Here is a 26,791-nt window from a genome sequence, read left to right as displayed (position 1 = left end):
ATTTTCAGCAGAAATGAAACAACAAACAAACAAATGAAGAGATTCCTTTCTCTCCACAATGCTTAAAATGTCAATAAAAGTCGCTGTTATTAGTAGTACTATTAGTTATTAAATCATTTTTATATAATACATACTTGAGGGTTGATGGGCAATCTGAAACGTCATGAAGGGCTGATGAGCTGAAGAATTTGGGGACCTCTGACTTAAATTCTAGATATTAGAAATACTAGAATAATAAATTTATCGGGTTCCTTGAACTTTGAAAGTCCGCTCTCAGATTTCTCAGCTTCAGTTTCTCAAACTGTTGCTTTGTTTATGTTTTATTTCAGAAGGAAATAGCACAGAATGACCACAAAATAATAATCTGCATTCTTTATTATGCTACTGCTGGAACAGTTTATAATATTCTGGACTAAAATTTCATCTGTGTTTAGACTTTTGGGAGATTACAACTTTTAACTGATTCTTAACATAAAGAAGGCATAGAAGATAAAGTGCTATTTAAGACTTCTGACAATCAAAATATTCAGCAATCTTTGTGTTCTTCCATCTTCCCAAAAAGTCATTAATGAGAAGGAAATGAAACTGAGAGTCAAACTGTCAACAATCATTTAAAAACTCCAATTAAAAAAAATTAAATTGCTTGATTAAGGAGAAAGCTTTTGGCTTTGTCTTCTAGTTTTTAACTGGCTGCCCAAAGACCGTTTAAGATGCTGGACCATCTTAATGCAGTTAAAACCTTTTGGCCAACCTATTATTTTCTTATTTGGCAATACAGACTTGGAAAAGCTAATATTAATCTGCCAATTTTTCATGGTTCTGGAATTCTTAACAAACTCTTCTGGCCTGGAAAGCAACTGCAATTACGTGGTGTGGAATCTGTGTTCAGCAGCATTATCAGTCAATGTCTGGAGAGAGCAGCCTTTAATTTCATGCTCTGGAGTTATCTTTGGTCACGCAGATACATCTCATGTAGTTCTTCCTAGCATACAAACCCTTGGCCAAGCTTCCATGTAATATAATGGATATTTATAAAGGCATCTATCACAATGAGTATTTGTCATCGAGTCTTTTGGTCCTGGCTTACTAGCAGAGATCTAACAGGATACCACAAACCTATGTTCGTCTGACATATCCTTTTTCTGAGCAGGATAAATAGGAAGAAAGCAAGTTTTTCAATAAAGTAACAAAGGTTTCTCAGCTACTCAACAAATTATCCAATCTTATATTTGTAAGTGAAGATGTTGCTGAAAAATAACACGTAAAGGGAATGAATTTTTATGTGGAGGCACGTGAGAGGTAGATTCTGGTATGAGCCCACTTGAATCAGCATTTGCCTTCTGGCACTGACTGATGATTCTTGGGATTCTCCTAAAACTTTAAGTTGTTCCTGTCAATCTATTCTCATCCAGGATCCACTGCAGAAAGAACTTCATGACAAGGTGGAAACAACTGTACTTCTCCTATTATAGCCTTAAAAGATGCAGCTGCAAAGGGCTATTTTCTCTATCCTGCCAGACAGAGAAAGTGCTCTGTTTCTACTGATAACTGTCCAATGAGGGGATAGCTGAAAGATAGCACATATATCACCCAAAACCATCAATTACTGTTGCTTACAAGCAAAAAATCAGCTTGGCCTAAGATGGATATAAATGTCACATTTCTGGCTATGAAATACTGGCCTCCTTTGTCTCTCTCTTTCCTTGCCATATGTGAGCCAAATTTTAATTGATGTGAGCTGTTCTGGGAAGCAGCAACAGTGTAAAAAGCTGGAATCTTTAAAAATGCAGAAAAGGAATGACTTATTCAACCAAACCCTAGGCTGATAGGCATGTTTCATTTAGGAATCTCTAGTTACCTTTGCTTTGGCCCGGAAGAACGGGTAGCTGACATTGCAAACTCTGCTGTTTGAATGTTTCTCCTCAGACATACATTCTATATTAATGTCCAGGTCATCCTGAAATGAAAAGGAAAAGACTCAGATTGCAAGTTAAGGCTCATCCTGTAAATCTACATTCAACTACAATAATAGAACAGTAGAGTCTAGATGCTTACTCAAGGCACAAATGACCAGATTCAGAATAGCATAATTTGGACCCTTTGTGGGATGACCTAGCTCTCTTGAGAATAATATAACACTGGGAAAGTGGAAAAGAGATTGATCAACAGCAAGATGGATGAATGACAGCTATGATGGATACACCATTGGAAGGCCAAATGATCCATTTATGCTCTAGAAGAGCACATCCACTGACTTTAGAACTTCAGGTGGCCCCTGAAACCCTTGAGTGCTGCCTATGCACATCCAAAAATCACTGCCAACCTGAGAGATTAATGTGGCAGAAATGGGAAATTATCCACAGCATGAGAAGCAATCCCAGTGAATAAAGTCTCCTTTAAATCTTCATCCCCACTGCCATTACAGAACCCATTATTCTTGATGGAATACAGAAAGGGATTTCTTCTCTATAGATTTCTTCCATAATGTTCTCTCAGCATTCCAATCTTAGCTGCATTCTCAGAACTTTCTAGTAGTCCAGCACAACTTTTCTATGACCCGCCCAGTTGGATAAGGACCTCTACTGATCTCACAGACACATCTATGTAGTTTCCATGGTGCCAGTATGGAACTGATTTGTTTTCTTCCAGAATGTTCAGGGTTTTTTTCAATTTAGTTTAGAGCCTTAATATTTCCCAGAAGTGTCCTGCCCAGGTTTCACTCTGAGATTGGCTAAGATTGTTTAGGCATTACCCCCTAGGTGGGCAATCATACCAACTGCCTTTAATTCATTTGAATGAATATGAAATCTAATTTTCCCAAAAATTCGTTTTTGTCCAGGTTTCACTCATCGTTAGCACAAAATCTTCCTGGAATGAATCTCAGAGACCAATGCTAACTTTGTAGCCTTCCAGAGAATGTTCACCAGATAACTGGACTCATCAGATGAAGAAGAATTTGTTTTCAAAATGCTTTCAAAGGAGAAATGTTCATTAGAGGGCCACACCCACTTATTTAATAACAAGAGGCCAAAAGAAGTGTATGAATGTCAAGTCGGTCATTGCACAACGCTCTACGCAAATTCCTGGACTTTCCACACTTCCAATCATTCCCAAGGGGGCACCTAAGGAGGGGACATTTTTTGTCCCTATAACCACTGAAGGAAGGTCCTATTTGAAGCCATCAAACTTTACGGTACCTTGACTCATAAAATGATACATGCATTTGTGTAACCCCATCATAAATAAAGCCAATTTCTTTTCTATCATCTCTCTCTTTCTCTCTCTCTTGTGTATATGTACAGACGAAATGTTAACTTTGGATGTTAACAGGGAAGAAGATTTTTGTGAGCAATCTGGGTGTTGGTAAGAAGAAGAGCCTGATTATTGAGGGACCAACCGTCTCCCATAGTATCTACCCAGGCAATTTTATTTGGCAAGATTGGTTTCCTGTGAGTTCCTTTCATTGAACAATGTCATCTGTCAGGACCCTGGAAGTGCTCTTTCTCTTTAACAGCTTGCACCCTCAGGAATCAAATCCCCCCTGAGATCTGAATGGCCCTTGAAGGACCAGGAAAATCTGGTTCTTTGCCCAGGTGTTTGGCAAGAATGGTTGAAGCCCCTTTGTACTATGTGGATTTATTCTTTAATCCCAACTGAAAGTCTGTAGAGATTCTCCAACATCCAGGTCATGGTTGTCCCAAAGGTACTTTTTTCAGGAGGCAACTGGACTTCTTGGATGAGAAGCGAAACGTCTTCAAAAGAAAAAACAAAAAAGCACCTTTGGGTTAGTCCCAACTGGTTGGGACCTGCCATCTTTACCCTTCTTTGTGTCTCTAGTTCTTCCTGTTTTTAACATTTTAAACAATTTGTAAACGGCTCCTGCTGGGAGTCAGGAGGCATATAAACATAATAACTGTGGTAAAATAATCAGGTTGACTTTGGAAATGTCAGTGATCTGCAAGGTGATAAAATCAGAGTTTTCTTGATGGCCTTTCAGGATGATGCAAAAACTTGATTGTTGCCATATAATTTGTACAGTTGGCTGTTAAGTGTCAGCTGCTCAGAGCTGCTTTTAATTAGAATGACATATAAATGGAGAATCTGCTATTACTGTTCATGGACCAATTGGTTTGAAATCAAAAGGTGCCTCACATAACCAGCTCAAATTAAGCCCCAGTGAAGTTTGAAATGTTACACTGAAAATGATCAGGATTTCTGTCCTCTAATTATCTCTTGGACCCAATGCTGTAAGTATGTACAGAAAAGGACAGCAGCCAAATTGTATTGATGGAGGAAGAATGATTCTATCAAAAAACACAAACCCGATACAGATAGGAATTAAAGAGTCCCTGCAAGCGAAAATTTATTCTGTAGTCATCTTGATTCGGGAATGAAAAACTCCATCTGACCTAGGATTTGATTGTTCTCTGGAATGTTGTAGCCCTCCATTCCTCCACAACTCCCCAAATGTTATACTCCAGAATTATAGGAGATTCCTTTTTTTAAAAAATGTGAAACAAACCTATTCTTATCAGTAGACAAAGATGGCCTTTATTACTTGCTCTGATAGTTCTTCTCCCAATATTTTTCTTTGGTTATTTCAGGGTAATCCATCAGAAAACAGAGAAGTTTTTACACTATTTTGTGGGTAGTTATTCCTGCAATTTTCCACTGGCAGGCCTTAAAAACCAACAAAAGGAATTCTTCATGCTGCAAAGATTAGTGAGGCCTCGACAGCAAGGTCAGCATCTTTACTACTAAAGAGGGATGGAAGGCCCAAGTTGTCCAAAACATACAACAAAGTGCTTACATATGCTGACAGCACATTTATACATTTCGGAGAGGAGGTGGTTTTGGAGGTGCAGCCAGGATGTAAATGCTAGGGTCACCCAGTGGCTGAATGAGAGATGATGTCTTCTAAATAGCTGCATATGGTAATGTCATAAGAACATGTTTTCTGTGCCCAGGCAGAGTGCGCATTACACACACTCACGGTTATTTAGCCACTGGTGATTGTTTTGCTATGAATTCAGTGAGGAAGAGGTGAATCTATTGATTATCATGAGCCAAATTCTAAAAGGAGTTCCAGTGAAACATGAATATGCAGGTGGGATGTTCTGGAGGTGGAGGTGGATGTGAGACTTGAGGTAGAAATGGATGTGCATTTGGGTGTGATGGAGGCCAACTGGTGAAGTCTCGTGTAGCCTGTTATGAGAGATTCACAAGTTTGCCTCATTCCGCTGCACCTCTATTTGGGGCAACAGACATTTTAGCATTCCGACATGTAGATATTTCAGAAGAGAGACTGATCTGGAGAATGAATACTGTCAAGCAGACTGGACTGCATTTACTGGCGACTGGTCAACTGGCCGGCCATTTAGATCCCCTGGAAGGGGAGCAGATTTTGCAACAGGAAAACTGCCTTTCTTACAGCTCAGACTTTCAGGATTCAGGATGACAAAGCTGCTGATGTGGATACTGCCATATGAAAATGATAAATCAGAATCATTTTTAAATAAAGCCTTTTCAGGCATTGGCATTTGAAGCTTCCTATCATTAAAGCTTCTGTTTTTTTTCTCCCAAGTGCTTAACAGATGCTTGGAAAACCCATCTAGCTTTAACATGAGCAATTCTTAGTGTATTGGCTGTACAGCCAAACCCATCTGAGCCTCTATTTTCTTTCTCTGGGGAAAAAAAAATCACCTCTTACTGGCACTTTGCATCAACTCAAATATACTGCAGAGAAAGGAGGAGCATGGGGAAAAAGCTGAAGTAAATAGATGAGGTTATTGACCACTGGTGGATTTTGGAGCTGAAGACCCTATTAGATCAGACACCTCTTTTTTGGGGATAGTTCACTGCTAGCTCTATCTTCTCAAGTCACCTGATGGAAGGAAGGAAGGAAGGAAGGAAGGAAGGAAGGAAGGAAGGAAGGAAGGAAGGAAGGAACAATCACAAATGGGTATAGGTTCATACTTAATATTTCACACATCATACAAAACCAAGATCTGCTTATTTATGATTTACTAAATAAGCCACAATTGTATGATTACAACTAGAATTACTATATAACAATCATAAAGGAACATTGTATTAAATTGCCTCTGTGTCATTTGTCACAACAACCTGTGGGCAAATCACTGTTCTTTTCCAGCTTAATGCTGCATACCGAAATCCTAACTTACCCAAATGCCTATCAACAAAACCTGAATTTAAATCTAAATTCTCTCAAGCAATGTCATCTCTCTTTCCTGTGGAATTTCTGCTGTTCCTTTCATGTGAGTTAGAGAACAAAAGCAGAAATTTTTGAGAGTCTCAGAGCCTTCAAATGTAAAGAGAGATGAGAAATAGAAGCTGCTGTGGGTTTATCCACTTGATTATAAATGTAGCTAAATCAAAAGTTTTAGTCTTTGGCAACAAGAATAAAAAGCACAATTGGCAGATTAACGACACAAAAATTGAACAAGTTACCCAATGTACTTATCTTGGAATTGTTTTTTCCAGTGCAGGAGGTTGGACTCCGCACCATCAATACCTTTCTCAAAAGGTCAGAGCAGGAGCAAGCCTTGTATCCAAATTAAGTAAACGAATCCAACCAACCTCCATTTTACCTCTTCGTAAAGTCTTTCAGGCTAAACTTGTTCCGATCATGCTCTATGGTGCTGAAATTTGGGGTCTTACAGAGGCCCCCATATTAGAGAGAACTCAAAATAATTTGTTAAGGAGGATGCTTGGGGTAAACAATTCCACTTCAGCTGCAGCCATCAAAGCTGAATTGGGACATTTCTCACTGTACACCTATACAATCACTAGGGCGGTAGCCTACTGGCTAAAAATGACCCAGATGGATGCCAGCAGGCTCCCTAAAATATGTCTAGAGGAACAGCAGATTTCAAATCCTCAAAGGTATTCCTGGCTAACCCAGCTGTCAGAAATATTGAACCAATATGGCGTAGGGTTCCCGTTGTGTGACACACTGAACCAAGTTAAACAACGGATTAAAGATATACATGGGCAAATGGACATGGCAACCCTTTCAACTAATCATTCCCTTAAACTGCTGACAGCAGTTAAAACAACTTTCACTCTGGAAAAGTATTTACATTTAGAAATGCCATCAGTGGAGAGACAGTTATTTGTTAAGTTTAGATTCGAACTTCTAGATACCAATGTTAGATTCGGCCGTTATCGGAAAATCCCTTATGACAAAAGAATATGCATATGTGGGGTAAACGTCATGGAGGACACGGCGCATATAATATTCGAATGTAGTCTCTATCAAGAAGTAAGAAAACAATATCTGTCCCCAATTATAAATAAATTTCCCCACTGGAATATAAGCCAAAAATTAGCATTTCTGTTGAGGGCTGACTCTCCTCCCCTGGTAAGAGCGATCACTCGATACCTTAAAAGAATGACGGCAATACGAGCCAGTTATATAAAAAAAAATTTTATCTATTGTAAGGAAGATGAGCTCAGTTAGAGAGGAGCTATCCTATTTGGATTATCTAGTCTTGGCAACTTAGCTATTGAAATTTGATATTGTAAAATTTTAACGTCATCTATCATATATTTTTAGATTGCTATTTTTGTAACTGTTTTATCTTTTTCCCTTTTTCTTTTCTGTTTTGTTTGAAAAGGCCTTTGGGCTATTCAATAAACTATACTATACTATACTGTGGGTTTATTTGTCCCATTTTGTTCAGTTAACATTTTTTAAAGCACAGCTCTCTCTGTCACAAAAATGCCGGAAATACTTCTGCAGGGTGTTTGCCTTCTAAGTTTAAGTTTAAGTTTACTTTATTGTCATTGCAACTTGTACAATGAAATTAAATGCCATCTTCAGTGTACATTATAACTATAAAAATAAAACACAAACACACATCCTTCACATTCTATACAATTGAATTGAAAACCCGATATTGCATTAATATTGCACCATACAGTAGAATTCAATATGGTTATTGCCCTGGGACAGAAGCTGTTTTCCAGCCTATTTGTCCTTGTTTTTATTATCCTGTACCGTCTGCCAGATGGTAATAGTTCAAAAAAAGGGCACCCAGGCTGAGATGGGCACCTTTAAGACTGTTTTGAACTTTCTTAAGGCAGCGGGAGCTATCAAGCTCTTCCCAAGAGGGGCAAGGGCAACCAATGACCAATGACGTTGACCCTCTGGAGCGCTGTCCTATCTGCCCCTGTGCAATTGGCGAACCAGACGCAGGTGCAGGAAGTTAAAATACTCTCTATGGTGCAGCGGTAGAAGGTCACCAGCAGTTTTCCATTCAGTTGTTGTTTCCTGAGAAGTCTCAGGTAGTATCATCTCTGCTGGGCCCTTTTGACCAGTGCTGCAATGTGAGCCCCCCAGGTCAGGTCCTCTTTTAGGATAACACCCAGAAACTTAAAACTGGCCACTTGCTCCACTCGGCCTCCATTGATAATCAAGGGCTGGATGTCTGATCTTGATCTTTCATTTCACAATGAAAGGACAAAACTTCACAAAGAATGGAAAGAGTAATGTTGTAATGTGAGGTTTAGTTATTATTATTATTATTATTATTATTATTATTATTATTATTATTATTAATTTTATTTCTATACCGCCCTTCTCCTGCGGGACTCAGGGCAGTGTACAGCCGAGATAAAACATTGCATATATTGCAAACATTCACCCATAAAGGTAAGTTATTCTGGTTAAAAAGGCTCAAATGTAAATTCCAAGGATAAAAAAAAATCAAAATTCCACATTGGTTAGTCAGCGAGGGCTTCCTCTTCCCTGGCATCTTCCCCAACAAGGGGAAGGCTCAGAAATTCCACTTGTCTTCTGTGATTATTGAACAACCATATGCAATTGTTTAGAGTAGAGTAGAGTAGAGTATAAACTTTGTCAGTTTAAATGTACACTAATCAACAAACATTAAACAACACCAAACAAACATTAAAATGAAATTTCGTTGCATTTGGCTCTCAAAAGATAACCATTATGCATATACCCACATGCACATGCATATATGACCCAGAGAAACATCACAGTCTAATTCAGACGTATACATATACATGGTGGGGGAAAAAGAATCCTGCGAATTTCCAGGACGGATGGCATAAGGAACAAAGCTGTTCCAGAATTTAGCAGTCCTGCTATAGATACCTCCTCCAAGAGGGGAGCCACGGAAACAGACTGTGAAGTGGGTTTGTGGGGTTTCTAACAAGGCTTTGAGCTCTAAGGACATAGTACATATAAGCAGCATCCTGAAGTGAGCTTCTTATAATCTTCTTGACTGTCCTTACCACTCTCTGAATGGACTTTCTATCTGAGGGACTGGGGCCACCAAACCAAGCTGTGATGCAGTTTATTAAAACGCTCTCAATAGTGCCTCTGAAAAATGTGGCCAGGACAGAAGGAGAAAGATGTATTCTCCTCATCCGATGCAGGGAATGCAGAGGCTGCTTTGCATTCTTCCCTAAGGATGACGTGTGGAGAGACCAAGTCAGATTGTTAGTTATCTGCACCCCCAGATACTTAATACTGTTGACCACCTCTACAGCTGCATCCTTGATACTGAGTGGAGTATGACAAGCTGGCTTTTTCTAAAATCAACAATGATTTTATTTGTTTTGTTAACATTCAAAATCAAGTTATTTTTATTGCACCTGTCCACCAAAGTCTTCAACTCCTCACTGTAAGAAAACTTGTTTAAACTTTAAACAAGCAGGCAAACTGCACTTGGTGAATTCCCTGCTCGCAGAAAGAAGAGCAAAGCATTTCTCTCCATGCCAAACAGGAATAAGTCAGGCATTTTTTAGAGACAGGTTGTAGGGAAAGAAAGATTCCAGGGGTGGAGGAAGAAACCCAGGGTGCAAATGGAGGAGGGTATGAGAACCTCAGGACAACACATCACTCCCAAATCACAGGCTATAGAGTTACCCTAGGGTAAGATGGATGGCCAATAACTTTTATAAATAAATCAATATTATAAATAAATAAATCATTAAAGATGTTTGAAATGGGCAACCTTTTGATGTCAGGCAGCACACAGCAAATTTTGGGTGGTCAGGAGCTGCAGCAAAGTGTGACTTTTGGTGAGATAGGTGGCTACCATATATAAATCTGATAAATAAATAAAATTAAAAAGTGGCTAAAACCAGTGTGGGTGTGGGGGACTGGAGGAATGCATGAGTGCTTATTCTTAGATGCACAGAGCACCTCATTCAATCCAAGTCAAACTTGGGGAGAGCTTGAAAAAAATGTTACATCTATTTTAAAGTACACAATACTATTTTTGAACATTTTCCAACGCAAAAGAACTCTGCTCTTAATTTTCAACTAGCAGGACAGTGGGGGCTTCAGGGGCTGCCAGAAAGAGATTTTTTTATCATAAGAATTATCAGCCTTCTCTCCTGCAAGAGAATGTTTAGGGAAAGCCTTACCTTCTGAATCAAGCTTGCAAACTGCAGGTTTCTTGAGAAGGAAATGTTTAGAATGGTGTTATATGCATTTTCTCCTCTGTTCTCCAACAGGGCTTCTACTGCTACCCTCCTTCTGGCACTCTCTATGACAAAAATGGAGGTATCAAAAGACAGCGTGTAGGCGGAGCAATCCGAGTGAGATTTTCTCAGGACCCGTCTGCAATATTCCCTATGAAAAGAGCAAATGTTATGGCAGCAGCCAGATAGCAGGGTCTGCAAGAGCATTAAGGAAATTCGTATGAGGTCAATCCCTTGCACACATAGACTGCAGTCAAGAGATGGGGGGGGCGGGGGGGGCTGGTTAGGCCAATTGGCAGCTGAGAGTACAATGGTGCTGGCAGCAGCCTGAGTGAAGATGTGACCTCACAGAGAATGATTCTGCCCTTTCAGGACAAAGGAAAAGAAAGAGATTCACCAGTTCAGGGTGACATCCCTTCCACAAAGCTCTCAAAAATGACCTATGCAATCTGGTTTCCCAGATCCTTCTAACTTGAGGCTCACTCCAGAAGATCTACTCACATTGCAGTTGGGACATCTGCTTTAGCATCAAGAACCAAATTAGGGATGCAGTGTTCATCTTCGTTGCATCCATTCCAGAATGGGACCTATTGGGAAGAGGACAAGGGTTGGATGGTTTAGGCTAGGCATCCTCAATGCTTGAAGTTATGCACGACTCAAGGAAAGACTGGGAAATGTTGTCCCCTCACTAAGGCAAAGCAGAAATCCTAACAGAAATCCTAAATCTTGTCTGGGGAGATTCTCAGTCATCCAAGTCAAGGTTGTCCCAAAGGTGCTTTTTCAAGAGGCGACTGGACACTGTTTTTCCTTGAAGATGTTTTGCTTCTCACCAAAGAAGAACTGCAGAAGGTTCTTGGATGAGAAGCTCAAGGAAAAACGAAGTCCAGTCGCCTTTTGAAAAAGCACCTTTGGGACTAACAACCCATAATTAGCCAGAGAGAAAATGCCCTGTGATTCTGGACACTCACAGCATGGGCTCCCAGTGCCTGTACCTCAGAGACATTCTTACTAGCCTCATCTCACCATTACCTTACAAATATCCAGGGCACACAGTACAATTCCACACTTCCCTGCTTTCAACTGCTAACCGTGGTACAACATATAATGCTGCCAGGTTTTATGCAGCAGCGCTTAAAAATCTGGCAGATGATGACCTGTGCCATAAATTAATTTTAATGAGCATTTAGTTTTGTTATTTAAGAGTGTTTTATATTGTGATAGATTTAGTTTGCTGTATGTTCCCCTCCATCCATTTAATGTTCCTTCTCCTCCCTTTAGATTTTATAGACTCTGATATATATATATAATACATATATATATTATTTATATGTGTGTGTATGTATACACATGCATGCACACACATACACACACAATACACGCCCATATATATATATACACACACACACACACATATATATACACATATATATAAAATTATATTTTGATGTATCCTTTATGCTTTTTAATCCTGTGTACCCTAGCCTCATGCTGATGTGTGTTTGTGTGTATGAGTGTGTGTGTATAAATATAGATATATATGTATATCTATCTATCTATATGTACACACATACTGTATATTATGTCCATATCCATATCCATATCCATATATTTATTTGTTGCTGAAACTAATTTCTGGGGCCTGGAAACCATTTAGTTGTTTCAGATGTCTGTTCTTGGACTGGAATTGAAGAGCCAGAAAATTCCAGAACAAATTGTGCCCCCTCCTTTGAGAATTCATAAATCCTTGCAAAATTTTATAATAGTATAGGGCATGTCATGTTATAAAGTGGATTGGATTTAAAGATTGGGCCATTTACTTTCTGCAGATTTGGTTGTTTGTATTAGAATGATATAGTTTTGCTCCATGAAATGTAGAAACATGTGAAACAAGGGGGTCTCCAGCCTCATTCAACTAAATTTAGTGCATATTGTTTTTTGTTATTTATTAATTTCATACAGATTTTAAACTACATTGTAAATATTCCACGAAAAAGGCTCTTTATCCTCTGCTCTCTGTTCTTTCTCACTTTACAATTCCTGGGTACCTTCCCTTCCTGATTCGTTCATCTCAGATGACTGTTCTTTATTCTGTGCTAAATGAGGCTTTGGACCAGGCAGGCAATGGAGGCAAAGCAATAACTAAGCCGAACATTCCTTGCAATGGTTTCTAAATTTTTAACCCTCTTCAACCCTCACTCCAGGATCAGAAGGTCTTACGCACAGCAACTTTCAGTGAAGTTGGCCACCCATCATCCATCACTGGTCCAGTCTCAGGATTCTTTAGGGCATAATCAACAGAGAAAGTCACTGGCTTCACATAATCAGCTGTATCCTGAAAGAATAAAAAGAACAGGTAATCATCATTATCCTTCTGCTGAGTGTGCTCAACACACTTAATCTGATTAGAGAACTAACTTTTGGGTTTACATAGTGTTAAACTGTTCAAATGAACAGGATTTGTCTTATTTTTATTTTTATTTTGTTTCTTTATTCATTTATTTTATACCATCCTAATTACGAAGCTCTGGATGGTTTCTTACTTTTGTCTTTATGCCCGGTCTTTTATAATTATACAAATGCTCAAGCTTTCCTAAGACAATTTAAAACCACTTAAGGAGGCCTGTAAAGCACTGTGAAGCGGTATATATGTATGTCTAAGTGCTATTGCTATTTTGTGAAAAAACGTGCAGGAAATGTTTCACACAGCTGGATTGAAAACAGGAGCATCCACTAGGGAGCCAAAATCGGCACACCTGTCCAAAAGGGGCAGAGCTTCAAGGTGCCGCCCTGTCTAAAAACCTTGCAAAGCTTACTCCTCCAACACCTCCTGCCTACAGGCATCCCTGAGAGGTGACAATCTTTTCTGCTCTTTTGAGACAAAACCAAAATTTGAGTGCAGTTCCCCAACAAGAAAATCCCTACCAAGACATGAAAATCCATCCTGTCACAATGTTCCTGCCCAGCAAGCAAGGTGGCTGCCTTGTGGGCAAGTCGCTCTCCATTTTCATCCAGGTAGGCTCGGGGAATATATCGTCGTTCATCAATGGTGAGGTTGTAATTCAACGCTGAAATAAAGGAAGATTGAGGCTAAATAATTTATTCCCCAACGTGAAGTAAAACGTAGAACTAACTTGAGACCAGAATCTCAAGTTATTTCAAATCTCATATTAATAATTAATTTAATTAATTTAATTTAATTAATTAAATTTATATGCCGCCCCTCTCCGAAGACTCAGGGCGGCATATAAATTAAATTAAATTAAATTAATTAAATTAATTATTAACATGAGATTTAATATAAGGGAGAATATTCGTAGTTCAGGGTTGACATGAGGGGCCCTTGGTACTCTCTGAGTTGGTTTGTTTTCTTGCAGACGTTTCATGACCTAACGTCATCAGTGCTCTGTGAACACTTCGTTAACTCCTTCTACAGCCCCATTCCTTTACTGTTACATGTGGTTCCAAAAACTGCCACAATTGTCTTATAAATATACTTCTTAAATAGGAAACTTACTTTAAACAAGCAAGTGATGATTAAATTGAAGTGATGGGAAGAAGTTAAGAAGGGCTTCCTTGTAACCACTGGATTCTGGTGACAATTTCAGGCTTTTCTCCCCTTAAATGCTTCTTTCATCTCCCGGTGCCCTGCCCTGAGCGTCTGGGACAGGATGGTGTCCTGAGTAAAAGCCCCCTCCCTGGGGGAGCAATGCAGCCACCCAATGGGGAGAACAGCCCTCAAGGGAGGGCAGCCCCTGCCACTTACCTACATGAGCTGTCTGAAAATGAGCGGAGAGAAAAACGGCAGTGAAGCAAACAAAGGCTGACAGACAGGTGGCCTCTTTCCCATTCCGAACACAGTCCTTGGTGAAGATGTTGATTTTGGAGGGCTCAAACTGGAGGGTGGCATTGATTTGGACCACACTGCGGGACCTGGTAGGGAAGAGGGAAAGGCGGCTGCTATCTTGAGCCAGTCCAGGAACGCATTACTGGGCGGGGGGCTCAGAGCTTTGGATTCACCAGGGGGAAAAGCTTCCTTGCTGCAGCCCGTGTGCTACAGTAAGGCAAGGTGAGACAAGGTGAAAATTATCCAATAGGGTCTAATGATGGCTTCTTGAGAAGAGGGTGGACCACAGCCTCCTTAAAATGCTAGGGTACCACCCCCTCCCACAGGGAAGCATTAATCACTGCCAGAAGCCATCCGCATGTCATCACCTGGGAAGCTTTCACAAGCCAGGAGGGGCATGGATCTAAAACCTCAGTGCTTGCACTCATACTCCCTAGCCTCCTAATAATGGACACCTACTAACTCGGGGTGTTGGTTAGGTTTTGTTCCCTTCCTCCTTGCCCCCCCCCCACAAGTTTCACTCTGTCTTCACTCTGTCTTATATTTAATATGACCAACCATAATAGGACAGCACTTCCACGGGAGCCCACAGCAAGATCCACCAGCTTGTCTTCATTCATATCCAGGTTTCCATGGATGCTGCTCCCAAAATACATAAAGCCAGGAGAAAGGTCAGCAGCTGCAATTCTCTGGAAGACCAAGGGAAAAAATAGTTTTCTTTAAACATAGCTGTGCAAAAGCAATTATGTATTTTAACAAGTATGCACACCCAAATTACACCTCTGTGTACAAGGCCTATTGCTTGAGTTCAGTTCCCAGAGTCCCTAGATGAGTGAGAGAAGATTGTCCTTGAAAAGCTGGTTAGGTGTGGCCATGACAAAAAGCCAGTTGGCATCAATTTCAGTTACTCTCCCTGTATTTAATAATTCCCTCCTCAGTTACATTCCACAGTTCTAATCTGGTAAATTACAATGTGGTGGAACACAAAGGGGTTTTGGGCTCTTGTGACTTTTGAGCCTTAGGTTACACTTGTTAGTCTTGGGTTCAAAACCAGCCACTATTGTATCTCTAGGGCAATCAGTATCAACCTATCCCAGCCTACCTGACAGGATTGTTGTTTTGAGGAAGAATAAGGAGAAAAGAGAAGAGGCCCACTGTAAATCTCATAAATATTCTTCTGCAGCCGATAAATACATGTTGCTGTGGGATGTAGATGTGTAATGGGCCAGGAATGTCCAAGGACAACTAACAAATCTGCCACTTGTTCCTCTTTGGGGCCTCTAGGCCTAGACAGATGCTGCATCCCCATTCAGAAAAATGGATAATCCAGTCCTAGATTCCTTTGGCGCCAGGCTGGGACCCATTTTGGGAACAACAAAGAGGAGAAACATCTTCAAACACCAACAGTGTGAAGATGAGAAAGGGACTGACTGGCTTAAGTAAGAAATATCCTGCAACCAGATGGGAAAGAGAGACTCAAGGCTTCAAAGAAGCCTGCCTCAAGGGGCACACTCATAAAGGAGACCTAAAGGCTTCCTATCTCCGTTCCCAAGATTTGGTACTCTAATCTTTGACATTAAATACATTAAAGAAAATCCCTGTGAATCTGGCTCCCTTAATCCCGTCCTGCAGTTAAAGGACCTGGGCGTTCCAAGGGGAGTTTCTTTCCAGAGGCTTCTCTGCAGCATTCATTCATTTATGCACCAACAGAAGGGCCCTAGTGGCTGTAGGACAGCGGATAGCAAGAGGCAATGACTGCCAAAGACAGACATCACTTTTTGAACTTTGCACCCCACACACTACTAGCAGTTGCAGTGGTGGGAATTTTCATTGGTTGCAACTCATCTGCTGTCCTGCGGCTTTGCTGTTGTAAATGTTGTAAAACATGGCTTTTGTAGGCTAGAAGTGAACTGCATTGTGATATTTCCATATGCAAAATAGACCTTTCTTGTGATTTTTTTTCTGCATGGATTCCCTGAGATCTGAAAATGAGCATATATGCGCATTACAGCATAGCTGCTGTGCTTCTTAGCCTCTACATGGCTAATCCAGCTCTTTGGGGCAGTGCATTTTATTTTGCGACTTTCCATCCAGGTAGGTGTGTTCTGCTGATACATCCAGAGCAATAAAGATGTGATTTCATTTTCAACTGTGGTGTGTTATGAGCTGTGCAAATGTGGAAAAGTCCTCATTCCACCATCACTGCCCAGGACTGGAGGAAATATCTTTTTTGAAACACTTCAGGTTCTAGAGGTCCTGAGCATACAACAGGTCCTCTGCATGATAGGACAAGATCAGCATGATGGCTGTTTTGAATACTCGGGTTTTTGTTTTCAGGCGTTTTCTTTCTTCCAGAAGTAGCTACCATATGCTGGCAAAACCTGCTTGAACACTATTTGTGTCATATCAGTAGATGCAACAACCAAAGATGCAGAGAGCCATTTGCTTGAACTCATCCACCTGCTTAACTAGATTACATCATCTATAAGAGGTGAACCGGGTACCAAATTATATTGCCAATGTGAGAAAATACAAAGGCAAGTAGTCCTCATCTTATGACCATAATTGAGCCTGGAAGTAGTTGTTATGGTTGTTAAATGGATCAAGGTGAACAGACCCAATTTTTCAGCATTTTTTGTGGTGATTGTTAGTAGAATAGAATAGAATAGAATAGAATAGAATAGAATAGAATAGAATAGAATAGAATAGAATAGAATAGAATAGAATAGAATAGAATAGAATAGAAATCTTTATTGGCCAAGTGTGATTGGACACACAAGGAATTTGTCTTGGTGCATATGCTCTCGGAGTACTTAAAAGAAAAGGTACATTCGTCAAGAGTCATAAGGTACAGCACTTAATGACAGTCATAGGGAAACAGTCAATACAAATCTTAAGGATACCAGCAACCAGTTAAGTGAACATGGCAATCTTAAGTGAATGAATTGTCTCTATTTTTTTTTTCTTTTTACTGGAAATTGGGGAAAAAGACCATTAAAAACTGTAGTCACATGACTGCAGGATGCTGTGAACAGCCATCAAAGTGAGCTGGTTGCTAAGCACCCAAAATGTGATCACCTGACTGCAGAGGGTGCAGCTGTTATAACTTTGAAATAAGATAACAAGCAGCTTTTGGGGGGTTCCATCGTAACTTTGAATGGTTGCTAAGTGACTGTTTGCAAGTCGCGTATTGCCGGTATTTCCGTGCAGGTTTAAGGCACCAATTGTATAGTTTATTCAGAGTGCCAGTGCTGGCAGTTAGTTGAGGGACACCAATGACCTGCAGCCTCATCCTTTTCTAACTAACCGGCTTCTAGGAAATATATGAGGAGATCTATTGTTGTTCTGTTAATTCTCTCTAGTCGAGTCTCACATTCATAACAATAGTCTGTCCCCTACTGCGGGGGTGAACCAGCTGAGCAGGGGTGAAATCTAAAATTTGTTACTACCGGTTCTGAGGGCGTGGCTTGGTGGGAGGGTAATGTGACTGAGTGGGCGTGGCCAACTTTTTTTTTTTTCACTTTTAAAAGCATTTTTTCTTCAGAAGCCTCTGACGATCAGGCAACTCAGCTGGGATTGCCAGAGGCTTTTAAAGGCATTTTTTTTCCTAAGAGGTTGTAGAAAAAATGCTTTTAAAAGTAAAAAAAGAAACCTCTGATGATTGCACGGCTCACCTGGGCATGGGGAGGGATTTTTGCTACCGGTTCTCCAAACCACCCTCTGCCATCGCTATTGGATCGGGCGATCCGGTCAGAACCGGGAGCATTTCACCCCTGCAGCTGAGTCTAGGGCTCCTTGGGCAAACCCCCTGGATCCCCACCCCAAAGTGATATGAATAAAATGAATAACATGTCACTAGAATAAAATTATTGCATGCAGAGATTTTAACAATGTTAAATATACTGGATTAACTGAATGGAATTTCACTCAAGCCCAGAAGCCAATGTAGGCCCCAACCATCACCCCTTCTCTACCTTTGTCCCACAGCCTACAGAGAATCTGTACCTGCTTATATCTCCGGATCAGATTTTCCCTATAACCGTGGAAGATGTACAGAGCTCCCTGATGCTCATCCTCCAGAGGAGCTCCCACAACTACATCGCTGTAAGAATCCTGGTTCAAGTCAGGCACAGAGGCAATGCAGGACCCAAACCTGGAATTCTGATAGCCGGGCAAGTCCTTCAGGGCTCCATTAGGGACAAACTGGTTCTTTAAGAAGAGAAAAGATGAAAAAGCACATTTGTGTATCAGCACGGAATTAACCATGAATACAATTTGTCAGAAAACTTGTTGCCCCTCAAAAAAGAAATGGAGAAAGTGAGAAATCCAGGCAGAAAATGCATTGAAATTGACACCACAGTTCAGAATGGGACAGCAGCCAACTCGCCACAACCAACTTGCCGCAGGACAATTCAACAAATACAACAGTTAAATTAATTTCAACTGAACTGTGGCCATTAATAATAAAATAATCCAGAAACAAAGGAGTTACAATAATTTTGATGAAAAGGTAGTCACCAATAATAAAAGTAACTAAATAAAACTATTAATACAGCATTGAATTGTCCCATGGCAAGTTGGCTGCAGCGAGTTGTCCTAGACCTCACAGTTTGCTGAGAAGAAGCCTAATTAAATGCAGGGGTTTTTCTTCTGCTGTTTGAGAAAGATCTTTCTCTTAGGGTTGATGTTTGTCCTCCCAAGCTCTTTAGTGCTTTAGGATTTCTTTAATAAATTGTTATATGCCACATTGATTTTTCTTTAAAAAAATAAAAGTAACATTTCATTATTTTCCATCATTCCCCTACCTTTTGTCATCTTCAGCTCACCACTCTCTATAATTTCAGGAAAGTAGCATGTCTTTTGAACCCAAAGAATCTTCATTTCCATTTCTACTGTTATGTTAGTAGAGTTTCCCACCACAATATATATTTCAGGGAAAAAAGAACATCATTGTCTCAGACGTACACTACAGGTCACCCACCCAGCCAGAGGAAATAGATGAACCTTTTGTTAATCAGTTATCTAAGGTATGTAGGAACTACTCCTCAATAGTAATGGGAGATTTAACTACCCTGACATCAACTGGGAGACAAACTCTGCACCTAGTGGAAGATCAAACAGATTTCTTATAAACCTAGTAGACAACTTTGTCTCCCAAAAAGAGAAGAGAACTAGAGGGACAGCCATACTGGATTAAATTCTCACTAACAGAGATGAAATAATACAGAAGGTAGTGAGGTGGCGCAGTGGTTAGAGTGCAGTACTGCAGCTACTTCAGCTGACTGCTAGTTCAGCAGATCAGCGGATCAAATCTCACCGGCTCAAGGTTGACTCAGCCTTCCATCCTTTCGAGGTGGATAAAATGAGGACCCAGATTGTTGGGGGCAATATGCTATTTAGTATACTGTCTTTGGTGTAAGCTGCTCAGAGTCCTCAGAGAGTGGGCGGCATAGAAATATGACTAATTAAAATAAATAAAAATAAATAAATAGAATACAGAATAACAGAGTTGGAAGGGACCTTGGAGGTCTTCTAGTTCAACCCCCTGCCTAGGCAGGAAACCCTACACCACTTCAGACAAATGGTTATCTAACATCTTCATAAAAACTTCCAGTGTTGGAGCATTTACAACTTCTGGAGGCAAGTCGTTCCACTGATTAATTGTCCTCACTGTCAGGAAATTTCTCCTTAGTTCTAAGTTGCTTTCCTCCTTGATTAGTTTCCACCCATTGCTTCTTGTCCTACTCTCAGGTGCTTTGGAGAATAGCTTGACTCCCTCTTCTTTGGGGCAGCCCCTGAGATATTGGGTCACTGCTATCCTGTCTCCCCTAGTCCTTCTTTTCATTAAACTAGACATACCCAGTTCTTCATATGTTTTAGCCTCCAGTCTCCTAATAATCTTTGTGGCTCTTCTCTGCACTCTTTCTAGAGTCTCCACATCTTTTTTACATCGTGGCAACCAAAACTGAATGTAATATATAATAGAAGGGGTTGAAGTTACAGGAAACTTGGAGGAGAGTGATCATGCAATATTAGAATTCAACATAATGCAAGCATAAGCAATAGAACAAAGTCAAACTAGATTCTTGGACTTTAAGAGAGTCAATTTCAACAAACTTTTGAGAGTGCTTGAGAAGCAGTGGTGGGTTTCTATTGGTTCACCCTGGTTCAGGCACACCGGTAGCGGCGGTGGGAGACTCAACCCACCCGCCTGAACGTCATCATGGACACTCTGCACATGTGCAGAAGTGCCACACACAAGCAAAGCAAGTGCTCACGTGCTCACAGTTCCGGTAGTGATAGTGAAGGTAAGTGAAAACTACTACTGTTGGGAAGAATTCCATGGATGGAAATCCTTAAGGGGAAAACATCCCAAGAAGCTTGGGAAACTTTAAAAAGTGAGTTTATAAAAGCCCAATCTAGCACAATACTATTGAAGAAGAGAAATAAGAGATCCCAGAAGAAACCAACATGGCTGCACAAAGAACTCTCTGATAAATTGAAAAACAAAAAGCACAAGTATAAAAAATGGAAAGAGGGGTACATAACTAAGACAGAATATCAGGATATCGCCCGACCCTGCAAAGATGAAGTCAGGAAAGCTAAAGTTCAAAATGAACTCAAGCTTGCAACAAACTGTTGTGGCCCGCCAGTGGCCAGTGAAGCTGGCAGCAGATTCGGACAGTGAGGAGGTTGGGGAGGAACGTGGGCCAGTCCTGGAGTCTGGGGAAGGCTCTGATGAGGGCTCTGCGTCGGAGGCAGAAAGGGAGCCAGGGCTGGATGCCAGTTATCAGCTGCCTTCAGAGTTGGACATCAGTGGGGCAGAAGAACAGCTGGAGCCTGTTCCCAGTATGTGCATGGGCAGAGTTGCCAGACGAAGGGAACAGCTAAAGAACAAGGGTCGACTTGGGAGTAAGGCCACAGGTGGAGGATGATTGGCCCCTCCCAGAGGGAATAAAAGAGGAGCGAAAGGGGAGTGGAGTGTGCAGGAGACAATTAGTTCACCTAATTGGTTGTGACTCTCCAAGACTCTTTGCCAAGCTTTGAAGATATTGGCCTGGCAGCTCCCCAAGCCAGATAAGGTCTGTGACTGTAAATTCTCCCTTGAAAGACTTTGCTAGATGTGAATGAGAAGAATTCACAGTAACTTAATAAAAAGGGGTTTTTGTCAGGAGAAGGAGTCTGCTTCATGCTCTTGGGAAGCTTAGGTCAGAACACAAACATCAAATGCAATTAAAAAGCTTCTTTCATGTAAAAACACAAAAAAAAGTCAAAGAAATGATTGATCCACAAATGGAAGAAAACGGCAAGAAGGTCGTGAGCATTGGGGAGAAAGCAGACCTGCTTAATTCATTCTTTGCACCTGTCTTTATACCTATGGAAAAAACAGTCCAATCTATCAAAAACAGTATCATAAAAGACAGATTAGGAATACAAGTCAAAAAAGGCAAGAAAATGATAAGAGGACATCTGTCCACTCTAGATGAGTTCAAATCACTGGGTCCACGTGGATTACACCACAAATTTCTGAAGGATCTGGCAGACATGATCTTAGAACCTTTGAACCATGTCTTTCAAAGATCCTGAAGCAATGTGGAACTACCAGAGAACTGGAAAAGAGCTGACATAGTTTCCATCTTCAAAAAAAGGAGAAAAAAACACAGATCCAGGAAATTACAGACTTATCAGCCTGACATCAATACCTTGGAAGATTCTGGAAAAGATAAGCAATGAATCTGCAAACACCTAGAGGCAAGCAAAATTATAACAGAAGCCAACAAGGGTTTATCAAAAACAGATCATGCCAGACAAATGTTATTGCATTCTTTGACAAAGCGACTAAATTATTGGAGCAGCAAAATGCTGTCAACATAATTTACTTGGACTTCAGTAAGGCATTTGATAAAGTAGACCACAACCTAGAAAAATGTGGATTAGAGAGCATCAGCACCAGATGGATTAGTAACTGTGTCAACTCTGAAGCGAACCTGGCGGGGCCATTTTGGGGGCTTCAGAGTTGCCATAATGCGAAGATGGGATAGGAAGGGGGAAAATAGTTAGATGGGGGTTTTGTAGCCAGGACAAAATAATTTCCTGTGGGAACCAAGGATATTTCAACAGGTGGCTGGAGAGAGGAGACCGGTTACCATGCAACCAGCCAGCACCTTGATTGGACAATGTGACTGATTGTTTGGGGAAAGGGGGAACTTTCACTTTTAAATCAGGTGAAAACTGTGGGAACTTTCAGAGTCAGTTTTCACCAGTTTTGTGCCAAGATGATATCTCCAAAAAAATTGTCCTTTGAAGAATCTACCTGCCTCTGAGTTCTGCTTTCTATGGATTTATTACTTGGAACCCTGAAGAACTGGCTGACCAACCACACTCAGTGGGTAGTCCACAATGGAACAACATCTATATGGAGGGAAGTAAGCAGTGGGATACCCCAAGTTTATATCTTAGGCCCAATACTCTTCAATATCTTCATAAATGATTTAGATGGGGAGATAGCAGGGGTGAAATCTAAAATTTTTTTGCTACCGGTTCTGTGGGTGTAGATTAATTAGTGGGCGGGGCTTGGTGGTAAGGTGACTGGGTGGGCGTGGCCAAGTCAATGTCACTTCTTTGCCCTTTTTTAACCTACAAAACACAACACAACACAACTGGCTCACCCACAATGTAAAAGCAGCTGTGCTAGACTCAAAATGGCCCCGCAACAAGCAGGAACCTCACACAGCCACAAAAAGCCCAAAAAACCAACTTTCACACTTTACACACACAAAATTCCACATACAGCTTTGTGAGATTTTGTGTGTTTCTGTAGTTAGAGTGAAACACTACAGAAACACAGTAAATCTCAGAAAGCTGCACAAATATTATTTTATTTTAATTTATTTTTATTTTTATATAAAAGCAGCTAAATTTAAAACTTTCTAAACTTTAAATGGCTAGGTCTAAAAAAAGAACAACTAAAAAAACCCCAATTAACTTTTTTTTTAAAGCTCCCAAAGGGGAAAAAAACTTACTCAATAGAACAGGGGTCTCCAACCTTGGCAACTTTAAGACTAGTGGACGTCAACTCCCAGAATTCCTCAGCCAGCTTTGCTGGGAGTTGAAGTCCACAAGTCTAGGCAGGAAGGCAGGCAGGTAGAAAGAGCTGCTCACCAATGAGCTTGATTGCAGGCAGGGAGATTCAGTTGCTTGCTGATGCATGGATTGGGATCGTCATGCGATCAGCAGCTAAGGTATGCAAGCTGGAGGCTGGGAGGTGGGGGGGGGGGAGAAAAAAAAGAAACTTTTTTTCTTTTACATGGCTCTGGCGATCCAAGCTGAGTTGCCTGATTAGCAGGCAACTCAGCTGGGATGTCAGAGCTTGGCTGGTCAGAGCCATTTAAAAGGAAAAAAAGGCTCTGATAATCGCGGGGCTCAGCTGGGCATGGGGGGGCAGGGGCAGGGATTTTTGCTACCTGTTCTCCGAACTGCCCGCCACCATCGCTACCTACTCTTGTGGCCCCGCCCTCTGAGCCTGTCCCATCGGAGGAAGAAAGCTCCGAGCATGAGGAAGAGGAGTCAGCCAGGCCTCCCTCTCCAGGCCTCTCCCCTCTGGCACTGTCTCAGGTGCCGGCCGAGGGAGAGGAGATTAGCAGGGAGACAGGTGGCTCGGATGAGAGCGAAGGAGAGACATCATTCCTGGACGCACGCCTCCGAAGGCGTGATAAACGATTGCAGCAGCTCAGGAGGCGTGCTAGGGTCACTGAACTGAGTCACTGGACCACACCCCAGAGACTATATAATAGAGGGTGGTGGCCAGTGATCCTTGTGACGAACAAAAGTAAACCTTGGATAGTCACTAAAGCCTCATCCGAAACTGCTGAGAGGAATAATAATTCTGTTGGACTCTTGTACGCTGAGTATATTATCTTTCTGTTTTCTGTGGAAATAAAAGCACTTGGCAGACGGTGTGTATATCGCTGCCAAGTTGGAGATAAAGACCTGGGTGTGTTCCAAGTGCTTCCTTAACCCTCGGCTGGCTGTGTTTGTGTGTGTGTGTGTGGACGGGGACAGATCACCTACTCACCCGAGCCGGTCCGAACTGGGAGCATTTCACCCCTGGGAGATAGAAGGAGAACTCATCAAATTTGCAAATGACACCAAGCTGGTGGGAATAGCCAACACTCCAGAAGATAGGCTCAAGGTTCAGAAGGATCTTAACAGATTTAAACATTGGGTCCTATCTAACAAAATTAAATTCAGTGATGAGAAAAACAAGATTTTACACTTAGGCAAGAAAAACCAAAAGCACAGATATAGAATAGGTGGTACCTGGCTCAATAGTATTAACTGCAAGAGGGATCTAGGAGTCCTAGCTGCCAAAAAAGTCAAAGCACTCCTAGGCTGCATTAACAGAGGGATAGAATCACGTTCACATGAAGTGTTAGTATATCAATAGTACTTAGACTTATATACTACTTCACAGGGCTTTATAGTTCTTTCTAAGCAGTTTTACAGAGATAGCATATTGCCCCCAACAATCTGGGTCCTCGTTTTACTAACCTCAGAAGGATGGAAGGCCCTCTTTATAATGCCTTCATAAGGCCACAGTTAGAACATTGTGTCCTGTTTTGGTCGCTAAAACAGTTTTGGAGGTTAAAACATAGGAAGAATTGGGCATGTCTAGTCTAATGAAAAGAAGGGCTAGGAGTGACATGATAGCAGTGCTTGAGGAGGTGCCACAAAGAAGAGGGGGTCAACCTACTCTCCAAAATACCCGAAGACAGGATAAGAAGCAATGGATGGAAACTAATCAAGGTGAGAACCAACCTAGAGATAAGGAGAAATTTCCTAACAGCGATTAATCAATTGATCAGTGGAACAGCTTGCCTTCAGAAGTCGTGGGTGCTCCATCACTGGGGACTGGACAGCAATTTGTCTGAAATGGTATAGGGCCATGATGGCGAACCTATGGCACGCGTGCCACAGATGGCACTTGTAGCCATATTGGTGGGCACGCGAGTTCAGCTCCTGTGGGACTGGAAGTTGGCAAAAGGGCTGTTTTCGGCCTCCAGAGAGACTCCGGGGGTGTGGGGAAGGCTGTTTTCGCCCTCCACAGAAAGGTTCTGGAGCCTGGGGAGAGCAAAAAACAGGCCTTTCGGTCCCACCGGAAGTTGGCAAACAGGCTGTTTTCAGCCTCCGGAAGGCTTCTGGAGGGGCGGAAGGCTGTTTACGCCCTCCCCAGACTCCTAGAAAGGTTCTGGAGCCTGGGGAGAGAGAAAAATGGGCCCACTGGGCCATCGCGTGCCAGGAACAGGGGGGTTGCGTGCACATGCACGGGGGCGGGGTCCATAGAATTATGGGTATGGGCATGCGTGCGACACCCTCCCCCCGCGCTCCCCCTGCTCCTGGCACGCGATGGCAAAAAGGTTAGCCATCACTGGTATAGGGTCTGCTGCTAGAGCAGGGGGTTGGACTAGAAGACCTCCAAGGTCCCTTCCAATTCTGTTATTCTGTTACATTCTGTTACTGCTGTTTCTTGGCTCCTCCTTGGACGCTTAAGCTGCTGTTAAATACAAGTCTGACAACTTCTCATTAGGCCAGAACAGCAGCCATTGGCTTCATTTAGCCAACCAGCTTCACCTGGTTACTGACTGTACAACTTTCTGTGGCACACAAAGTAAACTAAGGCTAAAATTAAATTAACTTATGAAGATAGGTCTTGAACTGACCTGGTTACACATGTGGTGTGAGAATACGAATGTGGTGTAGTATTTAGACAACTTTTCTGGTACTGGAGAAATCAAAGCCCTATTTGAACATGAAGCTCACTGTAAGATTTCAGGTCAGACACAATTTCTCAGCACAACTTATCTTTAATAGTTGTTGTGAAGATAAATGAGTAGCAATCCCTATGGTTGCCCCCTTGAGCTCCTTAGATTAAGACACCAATCAGAATGTCTGGGGGGGAAAACAACAACTTAAGATGGTAGCTGAGAATGTGGCTTTGAAGTCCTGTTTTTACATGCACTGTACATGTGATGCATTAAAAGTGGGGGGAGGGTTTCATGTGGTTGTTTCAGCATTCCGCCCTAGAGAATTGCTTCGGACATTAGTGCAACTGGAGATAATAAATGAGATGCTAATACAGGTAGTTCTTGACTTACAACAGTTCATTTAGGGACCGTTCAAAGTTACAACGGCACTGAAAAATGTGATTTATGATTGTTTTTCACATTTACAACCTTTGCAGCAGTGGTGAAATCTGAACCGGTTTACTACCAGTTCACTGGCTGCGCATGCGCACTGGGCGTGCACATATGCAGTGCGCACCATGCACCAAATGCAAGGTGCGTGCACCTGCGCTGAATAGGTTGTAAAAAAATGCTTTTAAAAGTTAAAAAAAGGCTCTGACAATCGCGTGGCTCAGCTGGGATCATCAGAGCCTTTTTTTTAAACCTTTTAAAAGCATTTTTT

General features: G+C 41.5%; 1 protein-coding gene across 1 annotated transcript in view; it reads right to left on the bottom strand.

Annotated features, from left to right (window-relative positions):
• ITGA11 (integrin subunit alpha 11) overlaps positions 1 to 26,791 on the bottom strand; it is a 131,332-nt gene that overhangs the window by 19,760 nt on the left and 84,781 nt on the right. Inside the window, exons 15-22 of the mRNA XM_070953806.1 lie at positions 18,332 to 18,535; positions 14,885 to 15,015; positions 14,246 to 14,412; positions 13,405 to 13,547; positions 12,704 to 12,814; positions 10,984 to 11,069; positions 10,426 to 10,633; positions 1,859 to 1,957 (exon numbers count right to left, since the gene is read on the bottom strand). Of these exons, the coding sequence (XP_070809907.1) occupies positions 1,859 to 1,957; positions 10,426 to 10,633; positions 10,984 to 11,069; positions 12,704 to 12,814; positions 13,405 to 13,547; positions 14,246 to 14,412; positions 14,885 to 15,015; positions 18,332 to 18,535 (1,149 nt within the window). The remainder of the gene's footprint in view (positions 1 to 1,858; positions 1,958 to 10,425; positions 10,634 to 10,983; positions 11,070 to 12,703; positions 12,815 to 13,404; positions 13,548 to 14,245; positions 14,413 to 14,884; positions 15,016 to 18,331; positions 18,536 to 26,791) is intronic.

Source organism: Pituophis catenifer, unplaced genomic scaffold, assembly GCF_029215685.1.
Source record: "Pituophis catenifer annectens isolate HBS135680 unplaced genomic scaffold, rPitCat1.0.hap2 SCAF_14, whole genome shotgun sequence".
In the NCBI taxonomy this organism is placed as follows: domain Eukaryota; kingdom Metazoa; phylum Chordata; class Lepidosauria; order Squamata; family Colubridae; genus Pituophis; species Pituophis catenifer.
Note: the sequence above shows the minus strand (reverse complement) of the source record. Positions and strands in the feature narration are given on the sequence as shown.